At 36.5% G+C, this 18,272-nt stretch overlaps 1 protein-coding gene across 1 annotated transcript; it reads right to left on the bottom strand.

The window, feature by feature from the left end:
* Window positions 1-5,018: 5,018 nt before the first annotated feature.
* Window positions 5,019-17,192, bottom strand: LOC149081241 (uncharacterized). Its single transcript, XM_089238073.1, has 2 exons — window positions 16,961-17,192; window positions 5,019-7,827 (listed from the first exon to the last, which is right to left on the bottom strand). Exons 1-2 carry the CDS (start codon window positions 16,982-16,984, stop codon window positions 6,472-6,474), a joined length of 1,380 nt encoding a protein of 459 aa, XP_089094199.1. The 5' UTR covers window positions 16,985-17,192; the 3' UTR covers window positions 5,019-6,471.
* Between the last annotated feature and the right edge of the window lie 1,080 nt (window positions 17,193-18,272).

Raw genomic sequence — 18,272 nt, 5'->3', positions numbered from 1 at the left:
AAAATCAATAAAAGAAATAGTTTCGGAATTAATGAAAGAAATCGTTTCGGAATTAATGAAAGAAATCGTTTCGGAATTAATGAAAGAAATAGTTTCGGAATTAATGAAAGAAATAATTTCGGAATTGATGTAAGGAGTAATTACAAATTAATGAAAATTTCTGAGTTTATGCAATCTGCAATCCTAAGATCCATCGAGCATTTTTGGGAGCGAGAGATGGAAAAATAATTACATGTTGGCTGATTATTCAGAATCATACTGACATTTTGACACGTTATTATAGCTTTCGTTTGCAAAAAAAAAATGTGTCACGTGAAATTAATGTTGCAAAAGTTTCTTTTTCGATTAGCAATATTATTTGTTTTCTGTTTCGATGGGAAAAACAAAACCATTAATAATCAAATCGCCCTGTTGATCTGACTCCCTCAGTTCTATAGGCAAGCTGAAGATGTCTGCCTTCTCTCCATTTAAATCTGAAGATGTCTGCATTCTCTCCATTTAAAGCTGAAGATGTCTGCCTTCTCTCCATTTAAAGCTGAAGATGTCTGCATTCTCTCCATTTAAAGCTGAAGATGTCTGCCTTCTCTCCATTTAAAGCTGAGTCTGTCTACCTCGGCTTCATTCGCAGATGAAGATACCCAGTGGCTGTGGGCACGGTAATTTGTGACATGGATCCGAGCACCCCCAGAATTGATACAGAAATTAAAATTTCCGATATAAAACTAAAGACGATCACCCACAGTTTCGAAACACTTCCGACGCCCCTGAAGATACCTGCATCCTCCTTATTCACAGCTGAAAGCTGAAGATGTTTGCCTTCGCTCCTTTTCGAATATGAAAATGCGTGGTTTTGCTCAATTCGTAGCCGAAGATGTGTGCCTTCGGTCAGGTGCGGATCTAGCGGGGAGAATAGGAACAATCATCCCTCCCAAGAGCCAAATACGTAGTTTTTTGGTTTAGTTTTTGAATTAATTTTCATAAAAAAGAAGCTAAAATTTAAAAAACCATTCCCGAAAACGGAATTCAATAATGAGTGAAAGAGTTTATAAAAATTAAATAATGGATAAATGTAATTAATCGCAGAAAAACTAAATTTCCTAATGGATCATCCACATTATCCGAGGGTGGTGCAAGAAGGTATGTCGCATTGCACTAGGCGCGCGGGATGGAAAAAATGTTAAGAACCACTGTTCTGGAACCTGGAATCCAAAAATGTTCTAGAAACTGAAAAATGAGAGCGAAAAAAATTCGGGAGAAATATTTTAAGAATCGGTTGAAAAAAATCAAAATTATTAAAAAGGAATAGTTTCAGAATTAATGAGAGGTAATTTCAAAATTAATGAAAATTCTATAAATAAACAGATGAAAAAGTTTCAGAATGAATGAAAAAACTCAGAATTATTAAAAATAATATTTCCAGAATTAATGAAAGAAATTATTTCAGATAGCTGAAAATCAGAATTAACGAACGAATTTCAGAAATGGCGAGAATGTGAATTTCAGCACTTGCGAGAATCCGAATTTAAGAAAGAAAGAATTACCGAGAATCAGAATTGAAGAAAGAATTTCATAGCTTGTGAGAATCAGAATTGAAGAAAGAATTTCATACCTTGTGAGAATCAGAATTAAAAAGAAAGAATTTCAGAATGATAGTGAGAATCAGAATCAAAGCAAGAATTTCGGAATTGATGGGAATCGGAATCAAAGCAAGAATTTCGGAATTGATGGGAATCGGAATCAAAGCAAGAATTTCGGAATTGATGGGAATCAGAATCAAAGCAAGAATTTCGGAATGGATGGGAATCAGAAATAAAGAATTTCGGAATTGATGGGAATCAGAATCAAAGCATGAATTTCGGAATTGATGGGAATCAGAATCAAAGCATGAATTTCGGAATTGATGGGAATCAGAATCAAAGCAAGAATTTCGGAATTGATGGGAATCAGAAATAAAGAATTTCGGAATCGTTGAGGATCAGAATTAAAGAAAAAATCTCAGAATTGGTGAGAATCAGAATGTAAAAAAAAAATTGAAAACTAATAGAAGAGCAATTTTAGACATATATATATATATATATAGAAGTATATATATATATATATATATACTGGAGAAAAAAACTAATTTCGGAATCACAAGTAATATCAACATTGAGAATTAATTAAAGAAATAATTTCAGGAGAAATGAAAGTGTTAACAATTTACGGCCTCAGTTTGATTCGGGCTGGGTCCCACCTATTTGGACCACACTGCTTCTATTTATGCTAACAGAAACGTTGAGAAGAAAATAAAACCATTAACGCTGTTTCAAATTTGAGAAAATACCCCTGCGTCCTTGATAATAATTTAACTTACAATCAAGTTTACTGATTGGCAGTTATTTTATTTAAAACAATAATAATGATACAATTCTTTATTAAAAATATCGATTTTCTTTTTAAAAAAGTGTGGTATCGATCCGATTACCAATTTAGTACAAACATACAAGATAAATTATCAATTTCTATTAATTATTATTTGAAATTTTAACTGCATCTGCTAGAAACGAGTCCTTTTAACACCCGTTGGTATTGCCTGGAGCAGATGTTTTTGGGTACGAATTTTCCTATTTCCATTCATATAATTCTTATTTATCATATTTCTGGTATTAGTCAAACAAAAAAAAGCATCGAGTTCAAGGGCGTATTCCAAAAAAAGAAACAGAAACATCATCAATTCTATACATAGTTTCTTTTCTTTCCCTGGAGGAGAGAAAACAACTAAAAAAGCTCTCGTTTGTGTCAAGTTCACATGCATTTTCATACAAACACCAGTAGTACTACAAGATGGACGTTCATCCCACCGTAGGGCGTGTATAAGAATCTGATCATACAGACAAGCAGTGGTTTGTTTTATGAGCCATCTTCATTAAAATTTCCTCTCGCGTTCACTTTGCGCCAGAAACAAAATGAGAAACAAGAAGGGATTCCACTGGGGCAGCATAATTTCTTTTGCCACTGCAGGCAAACAAACACGCGCGAACGTCTATCCAGTTCATACAGGTACAGGGTCATTTCCCTGATCGGAAATTCAAGGCGAGTTTTCGCCCTCGAGGGGATCAGGGGAATCGAAATTACCCGTCAGGTCATCCTTGTCAGGTCCTGAAGAGGATGGCTGGTGTGTGTGTGTGTGCATTTTCTTTCTCAATAACTAGGCCACCAGCAACAAGATCCACGGTGATGTTTGTGGAATGCACACTGCTTTTTTTTTCTTCGTGTTATTAAAGGAAGCTTATACAAGGAATGGATGAAAAAAAATGCACGAGGGGCTCAGAAGAACATTCTTCAAGTCGTATAGCCGCGAGTGAGGAATGTCTTATCACCCAGTCGTCGTATACACACACACACACCCAAAATTTACACAAAAATTTCTAGATGAACCTTCAACCCTCTCTAATCGGAATCGAAATCACATGCCTTCTGTTATGAATTCTTCAAACTTATGACTTTGAACTTCACTGGCTTCCTTCCGGGGCTATCAAATGAACCGTTTCAACGCTTAATCCTCATTCTGCATGCAGCTTTGAAAGCCACGCGCTATTTATTTGAACTAATGTGTAAGTCTTCGAAACTCGATTCGTTTTGACAATGAGCATTGATGATAAATAAGATACTGTGTATGTAGGTCTAATTGAAATTATTTTCGATAAAGAATGTCGAAGATCCAAGAAAGGTGAGAATCATAACCTTGAGAAATGCTGCCATGGTTACTGAACTTTTCCCCATCAAGTGGTATCTAATATGTACCATGATTAACTCATCGCATGGAAATCCGCCGCAAGGCAGGTTTGAATCGGAATTCGATCTCACCCGAGTTTATAGTTCACTCTTATCTATCAGTTAAAAAATTTCCTTCACATTTTCGTTTTCATGTCCTCATTCTGACTGTTAATTAGGCCTTTAAGTTGCTATTTTGGTAGTTTCTTTTTCTTCTGAATCTAAACTGACTGTTTTAACATTAGAATAGTTTCCGATTGTATATTTTTAAACGGAGTGATTCAAAACTCAACATTCAAACTTTCAGGGGAGGTGGAAAACAGCAAAACAGAATCACATAGGAATATATGACCGGAAACCCCAACTCGATCAGCTGGAGGATAAATGAAGATACAGAAATGATAATCCAATAATGAGTGGAAAAACTCTTTATTTAGCTATACTTTACACTAGAACAGTACGTGTACACGTTAAGTTTCACAACAAGTTCTCAAAGTTCTTACCACCTACAGCTATGCACGCTTCACAACGGCGACGCATTGATTGTCGAACCCATTCAAAATTACCATTTGGCGGGCGTTTGCAGCTGTGACGGAAATTGTTACGACGTGGATGGTACAAATAAAAACTTTGAGCACTTGTTGTGAAACTTAACGTGTACACGTACTGTCCTCGTGTAAAAGTATCGCTAAATAAAGAGTTTTTCCACCCATTATTGGCGTGTCATTTCTGCATCTTCGTTTATCCTACATCTGATCGGGTTGAGGTCTCCGGTCATATATTCCTATGTGAATCTGTTTTGTTGTTTTTGTGTTTTCTACCTCCCCTAAAAGTTTGTACGTTGAGTTTTGAATCATCCTGTATTCTGGTTTCTGTTTTATAACTGCTCAGAAGTATATTCTACAATGCATCTTTGCAATCAACAAATTCCATACATTGAATACATTCCATCACTTTTTTCCGGATAAAATTTACCAATCGAGTTTCAGATGCAATAGCGAAATCTATTCAAATTGGAAAATCAACGTTTCGGAGCTTTTTTCGCATTCATCGAAATTATTCGAAGTATATAACTATTAAAAATATTTAAAATCAATACGGTTTCTTTTTTAAGAATGAAAGATAATGTATTTTTTATAGATCCGTCAGTTAGTTGTGAAACTAAACGCTAAATATTTTCAGAATATATTGAAGCAGAATGTAGGGAAGAAGAAACCCGAGAGAAAGAATACGAAACTCATTAAAAGTATTCAAAGAAATCGCTCTTTTCTGGTTTTTTTCTTTTATTTTTTGTATACAATGGACAAAAAAAATATACATAAAAACATTTTCCAAAAAAAAAGTAGTAATAAATACACTGTTTTCCAGTCAGATAAAAGAGAGCAATTCAAAATAATAATTCACTTTTTTCGATTTCAGCCGCTCACAATAAGATATCTAATATGTATTTATATGTATATACTACCTCTATTTTACACTTTTTTTAACACACGTAGTTTAAAAATACATTTAATGTTTAATACATTTGAAGTAATTTCTTTTTTAATTAAATTGATATAAATGGCGAAAGAGAAACTACTTTATTCGTAGATATTGCGATATGGCTTTCGTTTCGTTTTTGTTTGAATGAAATAACGTGATCGATTCAGAACTCTCGTGAGGTTTTTAAAAGAAAAATTATTTGAAATATACAAATTTAACTTCTTTCTTTTTCTAAAATTCTGTTTTTAATAGATAAAATGACCTAATCGTTGGAAGCAGATGACAACTTATCAGAAAACCTGATAACCGTAGACTGCATGAATCAAGCGGTTTTACGGACAATTCGCGTTCGCAAAACCGTAGACTGATGTAATTACACGGACTTCAGTGCAACCGGTCGGTTGTCGTCTGCGCAAAAGAATTTCCTTCCACAAAATACATTAAAAATTTGTACATTGGTGCCATTAGAGAGAGTCTTTTTTTTTTCATACATTCATTAAGATTTAAAGGGAAAAAAAATTAAAAATGAGCGGCTGCAATTTAGTCAGCAGGAGAGGTAGAATCATTTTGTTATTTACCTGCAACATTATAAAATTTTTAAAAAAAATGTTGAAATATTATTAAATATAATAATAATAAACGAAAAAGTTCTCGGCAATCAAAAGCCGTACAGTACGTTCCGTCTTCAAGACGAAATATAGATCGTAGAGATTGAGACATAGAAAGAAAAGTATGCGCTTTTTTTTCATCACCTAGTCCGGCTAGGAATGGATGTATGAATGGATGATCTTCGTCATCCCTCCAAATACTTCTCATTTATATTCCCCGTTCATTTCCTAACTACTGCACAATGCTGGGGGAACGAAAAAAATTAAGTTCTTCCGACAAAAGTACCATTATTCCGCACCGTTATAAATACCGATATAATGATTAATTCAAACGATATTGAGCACAATTGAATGTTCTTTGAGGTCGATTCGCTGATGCACCGCGACATTTGTTGAATGAACTGATACCCCTAGAGACAGTTTTCTGTTCTGAAAAGAAAGAAAAAACTGGATTGGATTTTTTGATTTGTTTTGTACTGCAATTAGTTGTGTTTGTATTGGTTGATGACGACCGACTGAACCAGTGCAGAGTCCGTCTTGGGAAATCGGAGACGGTGGAATTCTAGTTATGGTGGTAGTAGTTGTAGTAGATGGGAACCTCTATCGGCGCTTTTGGTATACAGAGGCGTTAAGAGCTCTTTTCGGATACGTATAGAGAAGAGGATGACGACGAGGAATGGCCTGCAATGTTACCGCTGTTACCCGAGGGACTCTTGTGAGATCCCTCGTTGCTGTGACTGCCGGAGAACTGGACTGGCTGGAAGTTGGATGGCCCGCCACCGCCGCCACCACCGGAGTAACTGTGTTGGCTCTGAGGTGGCGGTCGCTGGTAAGACAACGAATAGGTTGATTCGACGGGATAGCTGCCAGCACCGGACTCGTAGTTGTAGCCGCCATGTACGGAATGTGGGCCGTTAGAACCGGCGAATGACATGTCGCTGGTGCGGACACCACTGGCTCCTCCTTGTTGAGGGTAATATCCGTTTGCCGTACTAGACGAAAAGTGAGTGGATGAAGTTGCGGTCAGGTCATCGGCACCACCGGGACCGAAAACGGATCCGTAGAAGGAAGAACCGCCATTGCCCTGACCACCTGTGCTACCTCCGAAAAATTCGGATCCACTGGCACCAGACGATCCATACAGGCCACTGGCACTGTACACGTTGGAAGTCGGCGAGAATGCACTGTCTCCAGTGGCGCTTCCAAACGCTCCAGCTGCACCAGAAGATAGAGGTCCGCTGCCGCCGCCAAATCCACCGACGCCAGAGGAACCTCCATAGAAGCTACCGCCGTTTCCGGCTCCGGGATTGAACAGCGGACCATTAGCGCTTTCGCTTGCGTACAAGCCGGAAGCATCACCGTATGAGAAACCTGAAGCTGCAGACGGATTCAAGCCAGCAGCTGCGAGATATTGAGCCATCACGGCAGACTGTGCAGCAGATTCCGCGTTAGCAGATGAGCCCGATGCACCATAGAAGGGCTTGAAGTATTTCTGCAGTTGCCTCAAAGGAACCGATATGGGCTTGTAGCTAGCGCCGTTGATGTAGATAGGCTTGGAGCTGTCAGCTCCATAACCTAGCAGGCCTGATGGGTTGTAGTAGGGTTTGACGTACTGGCGCCTATTCAGGAACGACTTCACCCAATTTCGAACTTTATCGGTGAGACCGATCGATTGAGGACGGTACATTTGCCTCAGCATACCACCGTAGGCTCCGTTTGCACCGCCAGTGGCCGCTGCCATGTATGGATATCCAGAACCGCTGTAGGCTCCTTGATAGCCGTTTAGCAGTTGCTGTCCGAGTGCTGCTCCGCCACCTCCTGCCTGGCGGAATTCGGCAACCGCCGATGCAGAAAAGTCGTCCAGAGAAGGAGATGATGCTGCTGCTGCTGCCGCCGCCGCTGCTGCAGATTGCTTGTCGGACGTTTCTGCCACCGAGGCTGTTGCCAGGCTGAGTACGAGCAGGATAACTGTCGACAGCATTTTCTACAAAAAGGAAAAGAAAGGCCCGTGTAAGTCCATAACTGCAGAAAAGGACATGTTTACGCATTCACATGAGAAAACAAATAACCTTGGTATTTTTGAGAGCTTTGGTTTTATGAACAGCGGTTCAGAAACTAGAATATACAGGGTGTCCTGTAAGTCCTAATTCGGCCTTTATCTTATCAACCGTTCGTCGTAGATACATGGTTCTAGTTTGAAAATGCTCAAAATGTGGTCAGAAATCACTCTGCATCAGTTTTGAGATTGAAAATACAGTGTGTAATTAAAACATCTAAATTTTTGTAGTCCCCTGCTTGCCTTCTATTTTCCAACTAAAATGTTGTTGCCCTGTCTCTCCTAAGGCCAAAATTTTTTCTTCATTTTTCTGATTGCAATGTTGGCTGAGATATTCGAATTTAAAGATTAGAGAAAAGTTAGGAAAGAACAGCATAAACTAACGGACAATGCTTCTTTCCCATCGTTTATGCTAATTCCTTACCGACTTTTCCCCAATATTTGAATTCGACTACATCAATGAATTTGCACTTAGAAACATAGCCTTTTTTTTTTTTTTTTTTTTTTTTTGGCCTCAGGAAAGACAAGGCGACAACTTTCTAATTAGTAGTTAGAAAACAGGGGGGTCTCCGTATAAAAATTTAGTTTTTTCATTGTACAACACACTATTTTCAATCTCGAAACTGGTACAGAATGATCCCTAAACACATTTTGAGCATTTTTAAATTAAAACCGTACCTCAACGACGAACGGTTGATGAGATAAAGGTTTAACTATGACTTACAAGATGCCCTATATATGGATGGATCAAATATAATTCGTTCGAATAACGACTGATGAGATGGTATATCCTGTGATGTATGAGAATGAAACACGAAATCTGTGTTAAGTGAGCTAAAATGCATTTGTATCTATTAAAAACAAGCCATCATGAGATTCAAACAAGCATTTGACTTCTTGAGAAGCATATAACCATTCGTAAAAGAAAAACGTTACTACTACAATGAAACATTGGACATCACAAAAGGCAATCATAACTAATCGTGACTGTATGGCGTGTAGTGTAATTTTGTTTATGACAATGCTCGGAAGCATCTGTGTCTTTTTTTTAGAGCTAATCCCAAGATCTGAACCTAATGAAAGTTGCGTGGTGCTGACGCAAAACCTCATACAATTTTCATGTAGAAGCCTCGTGCACAATGTTTCCAACTTGGTGACAAAAGAGCAATATGGATTGTCGTGCAGGGAGATCACACAACGGGGAAGCACGATTTGTTTCTTATTCTTGATGACTTTAGTACCTTGTCCAACCCCTTGTGTGTGTGTCATTGTAGTAGTCCAACCGAAGTTCATAACGAACAATATCCGTCTTAAAATCCGTTTTCTCAAGAAGTTGAATGCTTGTCTGAATGTGCACGGTGTGTTCCGGATTCCTTAGTTTGTTTAAATCTGTGACACTATCTCTCACTCATCTTTTCGTTCGGCTTAATAAATCCACTCGAATGGGAATCATTTGAGTGATACTAATATTTCAGAAAAGATTTTCACTAATCGTGCAGTCTAACAAATGAGAATTTTCAAATAATCCTTCACACAGATCCAGACAGAGTATCGGAGTGTCGGCAATAAACAAAACCAATCAACACAATAGTTGTCGAAATGTAATTAAGGTTCCAACATGGCTATGCGCCCATTTTAAAAAGTTTTTTCCATGTATTTAGTGCCAACCATTGCATATGAAAAAACAATAATTTTGTATAGTAATTTCACTTCTCCCCAAAATTTTAAGGGGTAGTTTTGCAGAAAGAGGGATATTTTTTCAATGAAAAACAGAGAAATAACTTCTAAAAAGACAACAGAAACCTAAAATTTGAAGGAGCATTTTCGTTTCTTAATGAAATTCGTTGGGCTAAAATTCAATTTTGATGCGTGAATTACGTATCCAGATGCGTACACTGGTGCCGAAATGTGGTGACTGTATAATACAGTTAAAGTGAAAATATCGTGACGTTTCATTTTCTCTCCGAGAGTTTCAGTTCAAATTCGGTTAGAAATCGTTCGTGCGATAAGTCATAAGAGGGGGAAGATGAAAGCACTTGGAATGAGAAAAAAAGAAACAGAGAGAAAAATGAGAAATTCCTCAACAAACACTTCTATTTTTTTTTTCTACCTCCTCCATCTTTTCTTATATCTATCGAGAGAAATATTTTTGGGCTTTTCTTTCTCATGACCTAGTAAACCAGAGCCCAGGTCCTGACCTGTTAGGTAAAAAAAAAATGATAATAATAAAAATTGCAGAAGACTGTAATCATCATCACTACCAGAAGCGTACAACCAACAGCCCGCGGCCATCACAAGGGAATCTGTTCGAAAGCGACTTTTTTTTTTCTTCTTATTTTTCTTTTTCGAGGGGAAAATATCACATAAATATATAAAGGTTGCTAGAGTTTACCTTGCCACGGCCTCAAGGTCATTGTCCCGATAAGATATGCAAATGATACACTGCGCCCTCTTCGGCGTGATGAACAGTTATTTACCTTGACGATATAACCAAATATCAAATGCGCATGCGTGAGATCCACCATTTATATATTATTATTTTTTTCACATATTCACTAGACCAGAAAATACGTCCTTTAAAAAAATGATAATAATAATAATAATAATAATGTAATATTATGTGTGTTGTGCAACTGGAGCATTTCTCGTATTGGCGTATTAGCATAATTTCTTTTTTTCTTAAAACAATCGACATCACATCCGCATTAAGAAGAAGAACAAAAAGAAACTTCTCTTTGTGTTTTTTGTTTCCGTTTGATCAAAACAATTTATCTCTTTGCATGTTCCCAATACACTTTTGTGTGTTTGTGTTTGTGTGTGTGTTGTACTAAATATAAAATACCATATAATATATATATATATTTGTATGCATATGTAGGGCACGTACCCGGATCGAAACCTAAATAAGTTTGAAGAAAACATTCCGAAACCGTGAATGTGTTCTTGTTCCTTTTTCCTACAAGTTAATTTTTTTTAGGAATTTCATTCAAAATTTAATTAAATATATCAAGTAAAATGCGTCTCTTTCTAAAATAATTATATACATTACTTTTTTAGAAATAAAACAAGAAAAAATAAATTATAAATAAGGTGGCCATAAGTTCCGTAACTAATGTTTTGGTAAAAATGTTCATTTTGTCACTGATTATTAATTTAATATTGTTATTTTCTAAATCGTTATCGTAATGTAACTCATTTATTATTTTAACTAATCATCAATTATTTTGTGTATGGTTGGATACAGTGCGTCTGGAAGAAATATGTCTATCGCGAGGTCACCACATTTAAGGTAGACTAATATTCTCTAACTTTTAATTAATTTGAAATAATTATTTTTAAATTTTCACTGTCATTTTATTAATACTTAAACGCATTAAATCACAAATTTCTTTTCACTGTGATTTTTCCTTGCACATTATCCGTATAATATTTAATCATCATCCATATTTAACGTTCAAATCATATATTCCCCCAATTTTCAAAATCTCTATTAATAAATTATTTCAATGGGCTGGAAAGGAAGTTTAAATATCCAGTGTCGTGATTGGTTGAAGAAATAATTACCATATTAACAATGTGAGCAGTGCCATCTATTTTAGATTTCACAAACGCCAAATTATAGTTGTAAGCGTTTCTTACTGTATATAGAAGACTATTAATGTAGACAGAAATTCCTTTTAGACGAGGACAATCGGTTAATTTCAATTTAATTTTTTTGAGGGGTGGGGTGAGGCACCAGGTTGGTTGAGTTTATTCTCGTATATTTAAGTAACTTTTATTAAATTTCAGGGGGGGTGTTGGAAGTGTTTTAAAGCCGTGGGTGCTTGGCTTGTGCTTTACGTAGGGGACTTTGATTTCTGAATTACTTCTGATGGTTCTCAACCGGATGGTATGAAATTCTCTGGGTGCTCGAGCAACCCCGTCACCGACGCCACTGAGCACAGTTTATGGTGATGGTAAATTTCAAGGGGGAGGTCGGATCGCCCCAGATCCCCTCTCTTGGCCTTGAATACTGTGTAGCGTATATGATTCGAAACATAAGTTTGACGAGTTTGGGGATCATTATTTGACTTATCATTAGGATTGATCTTTTCTCCATGTTTTTTACCTCTCCTGCATCACGCACGGGGGTACAGAAATCACGAGACGTGGCCAATCGGATTAAGGTTGCACTTCACGTCGCAGTTTTTTCTTGCCTCAACGTCTTGGGTCGTTAAGTGACGTCATACGTGGTCTCTTCGTCGTCGAATGGAATTGGGTCAGGGAGAGGATGAATAGCTTCCAAATACCGATCTTATTGCCCCCCGGGCTAACCCGGATGCCCGCCAGCGTAACCAGGCCACAAGCAAACAAAAAAAAAACTAACGACTTTTTTTTTAAAGTGCATCCGCATCATCGGCTCTGACCGTTCTTTTTTCTCTATTCGTTGTTGTTGTTCTTCTCCTTGATATCAGATTATGGAAAGAAAAAAAAAAGGAAATATTTCAAGAAGTCAAAAGAAACACCTTTTACGGGGTGCGAGTAATCAGCGTGAACCTTCGCATAACTTTTATTATTTTTGTATGACCTTCTCCAGATAGTTTCCGTTTAGAAACCACTTTTAAAACGTAGTGAAGTTGGACTCGATGACGTCATCAACGTCGAAATTGTTACGTAGCTTTTATTATTTCCATGATTCAACACTCGAGTGTGGGTAAATGCGATGCAAAACGAAATTAAATGAAGGTTTTTACTGCTTATAGATGAGAATTTCTGCTTTCTGTCAATCTTGGCACATCGCAAGCCGCAGGTCTACTCTGGGATATCTTATCACATACAAAAATTAACAGTAAAGTATAAAGTACGCCCAGTGGCGGGTTAAAGTCGGTCAGGGCCCCTATTGCAAACTTATGTTCCGAATCATAAATAAATACGCTACACAGTATTCAAGGCCAAGAGAGGGGATTTGGGGCTCCAACCCCCCCCCCCCCCAAATTAGAAAAAATGTGAAGTTTGTGTTTTTCAGAGCCCTTTAGAAGTCGGGGCACCCGGTGCGCCCGAATTTATATACATAATTTGTGTGTACATCTGCTGAATTAGAGGGGGGAAAAAAACAAGTGAGAACGAGATAAGAGTGTGTGTGAGGATAAATCCCGTTTTGTTTTTTTTGGCGGCAGGGTTATAATAAAGTATCACACCAGTGTGGCGCCTAAAAGAAACGATAAAACATTTTCACGATTACAGCTGAAAATCGCCCGAATATATAAGAAGTGTTAAATTTTGTCCTAGGACTGTACTTCATAATATGTCAGCAGGAAAACACTTGTTACTGATATAAAAATCAATTGCTGAAAATCGATACGGAAATATAGATCTTATTTTTCTCGTTCAAGATATACTTGACTTACAAATGAATACTTTCACTGGAAATGGAAGTTGAAAATGAGTTACACTTTAAAACGCAGCGGTGAAAATTATTTTGTCATTTGGTGACTGTTTTAACCCTTAAAGATTATTAATTGTCTTAGAAAAAGATGATTTTGGCTGCCATATAATTTTGACAGTCACTTATTTTCTGCTTAGTATTCCAATATCTTGGGAATGTGGACCGTTATGAGGTTGAGAAATAGTTGTGAATACTGTAATAACCACTACTACTACTTAACCGTACACACACCCCAGGCCCCCACATCCTAGAGCAGAGCCCTTAGGCTAGGATCTTTGGCAGGTCCCCCAAGCCAGATTTTTTCGGGGCCTTTCTATAGAGAATTTATAGCATGGAAAAAACTATGAGAGTTATTGCGCCGAGAACCAGGGCTGGAGGCCTGTCGTCTCCACCCGGGGGGCAGGGCCATGCACGCACCTAGTAAACATTCTTTTGGGAAACTTCTAACGAATCGATACATGTCTGAACCTTATTCGGGTGTTAATATGCGTGGCCTGACCGTATTTATGTTGTCAGAACTAAGCTTATTTCGTGTTATACCGATATGTTGCCACTATCTTCGATATTTCGAAATGAAATGTCAAATGCCTGAATTCCCATGTTATGTTGTAAGAACCACTGAAGATCAATACCGAAGTAAACCTTTGATATCAGAAAAACGAAAATATGAATTGCCTAACCATCAACCTGACAATCAAGTCCGTCGTCGCACAAGAGCGACATGCATGGGTTCCTCTCCCCCCCCCCCCACTCCCCGGAGCCCTAGGTACATAGAAAGCGCCACATGGTAATGACATCAAAACTTTCGACAGTATGTAAATTGGTATCCTTCCAGCCAGAGAAACTACTTTGCCCGATGACCCGTAATGCTGTTGAGATGACCATACCACACACAGTTATGGTTTTCCCGTTTTCAATGACAATTAATAATTGATAGGAAATAACTAAAGTTGAAAGCTGAATAATGATAATGATAAGCCGTTAGTTCTGTGTAAAATTAGCACTGCAATCCAAAAATGTCCTATCACTGAACATTCATGCTATGACAAGTTTCCCTGCGAAGAAACTCAAAATTATATCAAAAACAGTGATTCTTAGGCTATTTCGGGTGCAGTGAGATTATCTAGGACGGAGGGGGGGGGGGGGCTCTTAATCTTTTGTGTCCCACAGGCCCTTTGCGCCAGCAATACGTATGCCTCGTATGAAGTCTACAGACCCTTTACGCCAATAAGATGCATGCTGCCCCCCCCCACCCCCCACAAGAGTGGAGCTGACGGGGCTCCAGCTCTGAGGAACGGGACGATTCTCATCATTTTTTTGTTTTTCGCGGTATTAATTCACGATGAAGGAGCCCATGAAAGTCCAGTCTGGGGGAGGGGGGTGAAAAAGATTCTAACCTGGGTGCCGTGCTTCAGGATATGGGGGGAATCATAGAGTTATAATAGTATATCTTTAGTCTTATGGGGGGGAGTCATGATAAGATGATGTCCGCAATTCTCTGGGCCAATAAAATACAGGTCGCCGATTCCTTTACAAAATAATATTCAGTATATAGCATTGTAAAAATAATGAGTCTATTGTTTTCCCATTCAGGAGTACGAAACCACGGAAATCTGCCCTGGAGGACCAATTTGAACACTAGACATTTTTAGTATAAAATTATTATGAACGTGAACATTTCGGCTATCATAGTTTTAAATAGAACAAGGATTTTCAAACTGATATCTTTTGGCACTTATAGATGAAAATGAGATTGGTCTGTTTGTTAGTCTGCTGCAAAAAAAAGCTTCTCCTTGGATTTTGGATGCATGTCAATTAATGAATGTTTCCACGTCTGAGGGAAATGACAGTTAATTATTATGTGATTAAAAACATTTTTAAGAGAATATGTGCGTTAAGGTGCCTTCAAGGTGCTATTAAGGAGCCTTGAGATCCAAAGTATAGATGCAATGAGAATTTCAAGTTTTAGTCTCATCCCTAAGAATGCTCCGAAGGTGAAAAAGTTTAGTAATCCATACCATAAAAGAGTGAGTCAATTTCCAATGAAGTATTATTGGCCTGAAATATTATGATGATGATCTGATTAGCACACCTGTGTCCCGAATTCCTGAATTTACAATTTTCTGAATTGCCGAAACAAAAGCAGTCAAGTCTCAGATTGTACCCAATTCGGAGTGGTGTAAATCTGAGAAATATGAATATTTATTTTATATTTCTGGGTAAAAACCTATCAATCTTCACAGAAGTCTTATCAGAGGGAGGGGGAAGAAAGAAAAATCGATCAAATTTAATGCGTAATAATTCGATCAGATTATTCAAATTAACACAAACGGATGTTCTCAAAAAGGAAAACCAGGGCAGAATAAGAAAAGAAAACCAAAGAGGGACCCCGGACCTCGTGTGAATTAGGTTGTCTACACGGAACGCCAAAACCGGCTCGAACCTTATCGAGAAAAAAAAACAACATTTACTTGATAATCAACCTCCTTTTTCTTTGGGTTTTATTTTCTCACTTATATTCGATTGCGTAGTAATATTTCTGAATACAATAAATTGACTTATAGGAAGAGAAAAAACATATTTTAAGGATACTATTTAATTCATCCCAAAGATAAAAATGAACGTCGTTTAAACGAATTGCATAAAGCAAATAGCATAGTAATATAAACATGGTATTTAATATCAAAATAAATTAGGGGGTTAAAACTAAAAAAAATTTTCACGTTTTCAAAATAATTGAATAATTTTCGAATTTGTCAAGTTTTCTTATTGCTATTTTAGATTCGATAAGGACGCATAAATGAAAATTCATGAATTTTGACTAGGAAATTTTAATTAAAAATTATAATGAAAATTAATATCATTTTTCGATTTACGTTGGTGCTGAAAACAAAAAAAAAAATCTAGAAACACTCATTAAACATGTGAGCACTTACAAAAATCTTTCATAGTATGGAAATTTCTATAAATTTCTTTTCAAAATATGTATTGAGAAAAATATTTAAAATTAAACCGAAAAGACAAAAAAAATATATCGCAAAGATAGGATAAAAATCATAATTATATATGATAAAAATTGTGAAAACATGGCGAAAAAACTATAAAATTGTTATAAAAATGATTTTAAAAAAAATAGGACAAGATATCATAAAAAAAGTGAGTTTATATAATGAAACTGGGATAAAAACGTCAAAGTAGCTAAAAATAGCGAAAAATACCTTCAAAAAATGCTAAAAATCTGCAAATTTTAACGATGCGATAAAAATCTTAAAATCGGAAGAAATATCTCAAAACTAATAATATAAATACTAAAAGCCGCGGAGATGAGTAACTTTCAATTCTTAATAATATTCAAAAATTAGAATCCTCTCGAAAATAAGAATCGGAAACTTTTAAGAACTCTCAAAACTGTTAAATATAGGAAAATATAGTTATATATATAGTGATAATATAATATAGTTAAATATAGTTATATATAATAGTTAAATATAGTGGACCAAAAATTCCGAAAACTGCTACAAATATTTGATAAACAGTTTAAAATCCATATTATTTTTAACTTTCAATCGAAATTATATTTTTGTTTTATAAAATTTAATTAATTATATGATAGAGATATATAAGGTTGAGGCTTACCTTGGCACCGACTTCTGTTTTCATCTCAACGCGCGAAGGATATCGGAATATATATATAAAAAAAATAGAAAAATGTGAGACGATCGAAGCTCGGAAGCCCCGTTATAAGAGAAACTTCTTCCCAAAAAAAAGGAATCGGAACGTATCTCAAAGTATATGTTATGACGTTTATAACGTAACGTGTGTAACACCGTTTCCTTCTGTCCAAGTTCAAGGTTTTACCCAAAATGGCGACGACCTTCCCCGTGTAACGGCCTTTATGCAAGGCGCTGTCAGGTAACCAGGTCGATGGTATACAAGAAAAGAAACAAACTTGTTTGCTCTCGAGTGAGAAAGAAAAAGGAACATTATACGAGAAATGAAGAAAGAAGCTTCTTTTCTTTTTAGCTGATGATGAGCAAAATTAAATAGTTTATAAAATTACTGTCTTTTCTTTTGGTAGAAAAACCTTTTCTTTTCTCTTAAAAACAAAAGCGACATTCATTTTGGAATTGAAAGGTTTTACTCAATCACTCTTCCTTAACTTTTATCTTCTATCATTCTTAAGTTTATAATTTTTCTTGGTTATGTTCTAGTTTCGAAATTATTCGAGAAAGTTTGGAAGCGCGCAGAGAAAACATTTAAAGAATTTGAAAATCGTGATTAGTTAATAATCCAACGAATTTCGAAACTGTAAAATATAATATTCTCTCGACTATTTTCCAGCTTCCAAACTTCCTCGACTATTTTCTAGCTTCCAAACTTCCTCGACTATTTTCTAGCTTCCAAACCTCCTCGACTATTTTCCAGCTTCCAAACCTCCTCGACTATTTTCTAGCTTCCAAACCTCCTCGACTATTTTCCAGCTTCCAAACTTCCTCGACTATTTTCCAGCTTCCAAACCTCCTCGACTATTTTCTAGCTTCCAAACCTCCTCGACTATTTTCCAGCTTCCAAACTTCCTCGACTATTTTCTAGCTTCCAAACCTCCTCCACTATTTTCCAGCTTCTAAACTTCCTGAACTATTATTGTCCAGCTTCTAAACTTCCTGAACTATTATTGTCCAGCTTCAAAACTTCCTTGATTATTTCGTAGTTTCGAAAGTCTTTCGATTGTAATCCGATTTCGAGAAATTTTCTAGTCTTGAATTCTATAGACTACTTTGAGTTCTGAAATTCTCTTGTGAAATAATTCCAAGAATTAAATTACCTTAAATTTTTAAATTAATTTGGTTACTTAATAATTTTTCAATTGCTATTAAATTGCAAAATTAGAAGGAATTGTGGAACTAGAAAAAATTCAGTGAATTTGAAAACTAAAGAGAATTTCAGG

Source organism: Pholcus phalangioides, unplaced genomic scaffold, assembly GCF_987345545.1.
Source record: "Pholcus phalangioides strain wild (caught in Gottingen) unplaced genomic scaffold, Ppha-v1.0 ptg000010l_1, whole genome shotgun sequence".
NCBI lineage: Eukaryota > Metazoa > Arthropoda > Arachnida > Araneae > Pholcidae > Pholcus > Pholcus phalangioides.
This window is presented reverse-complemented; position numbering and strand designations above follow the sequence as displayed.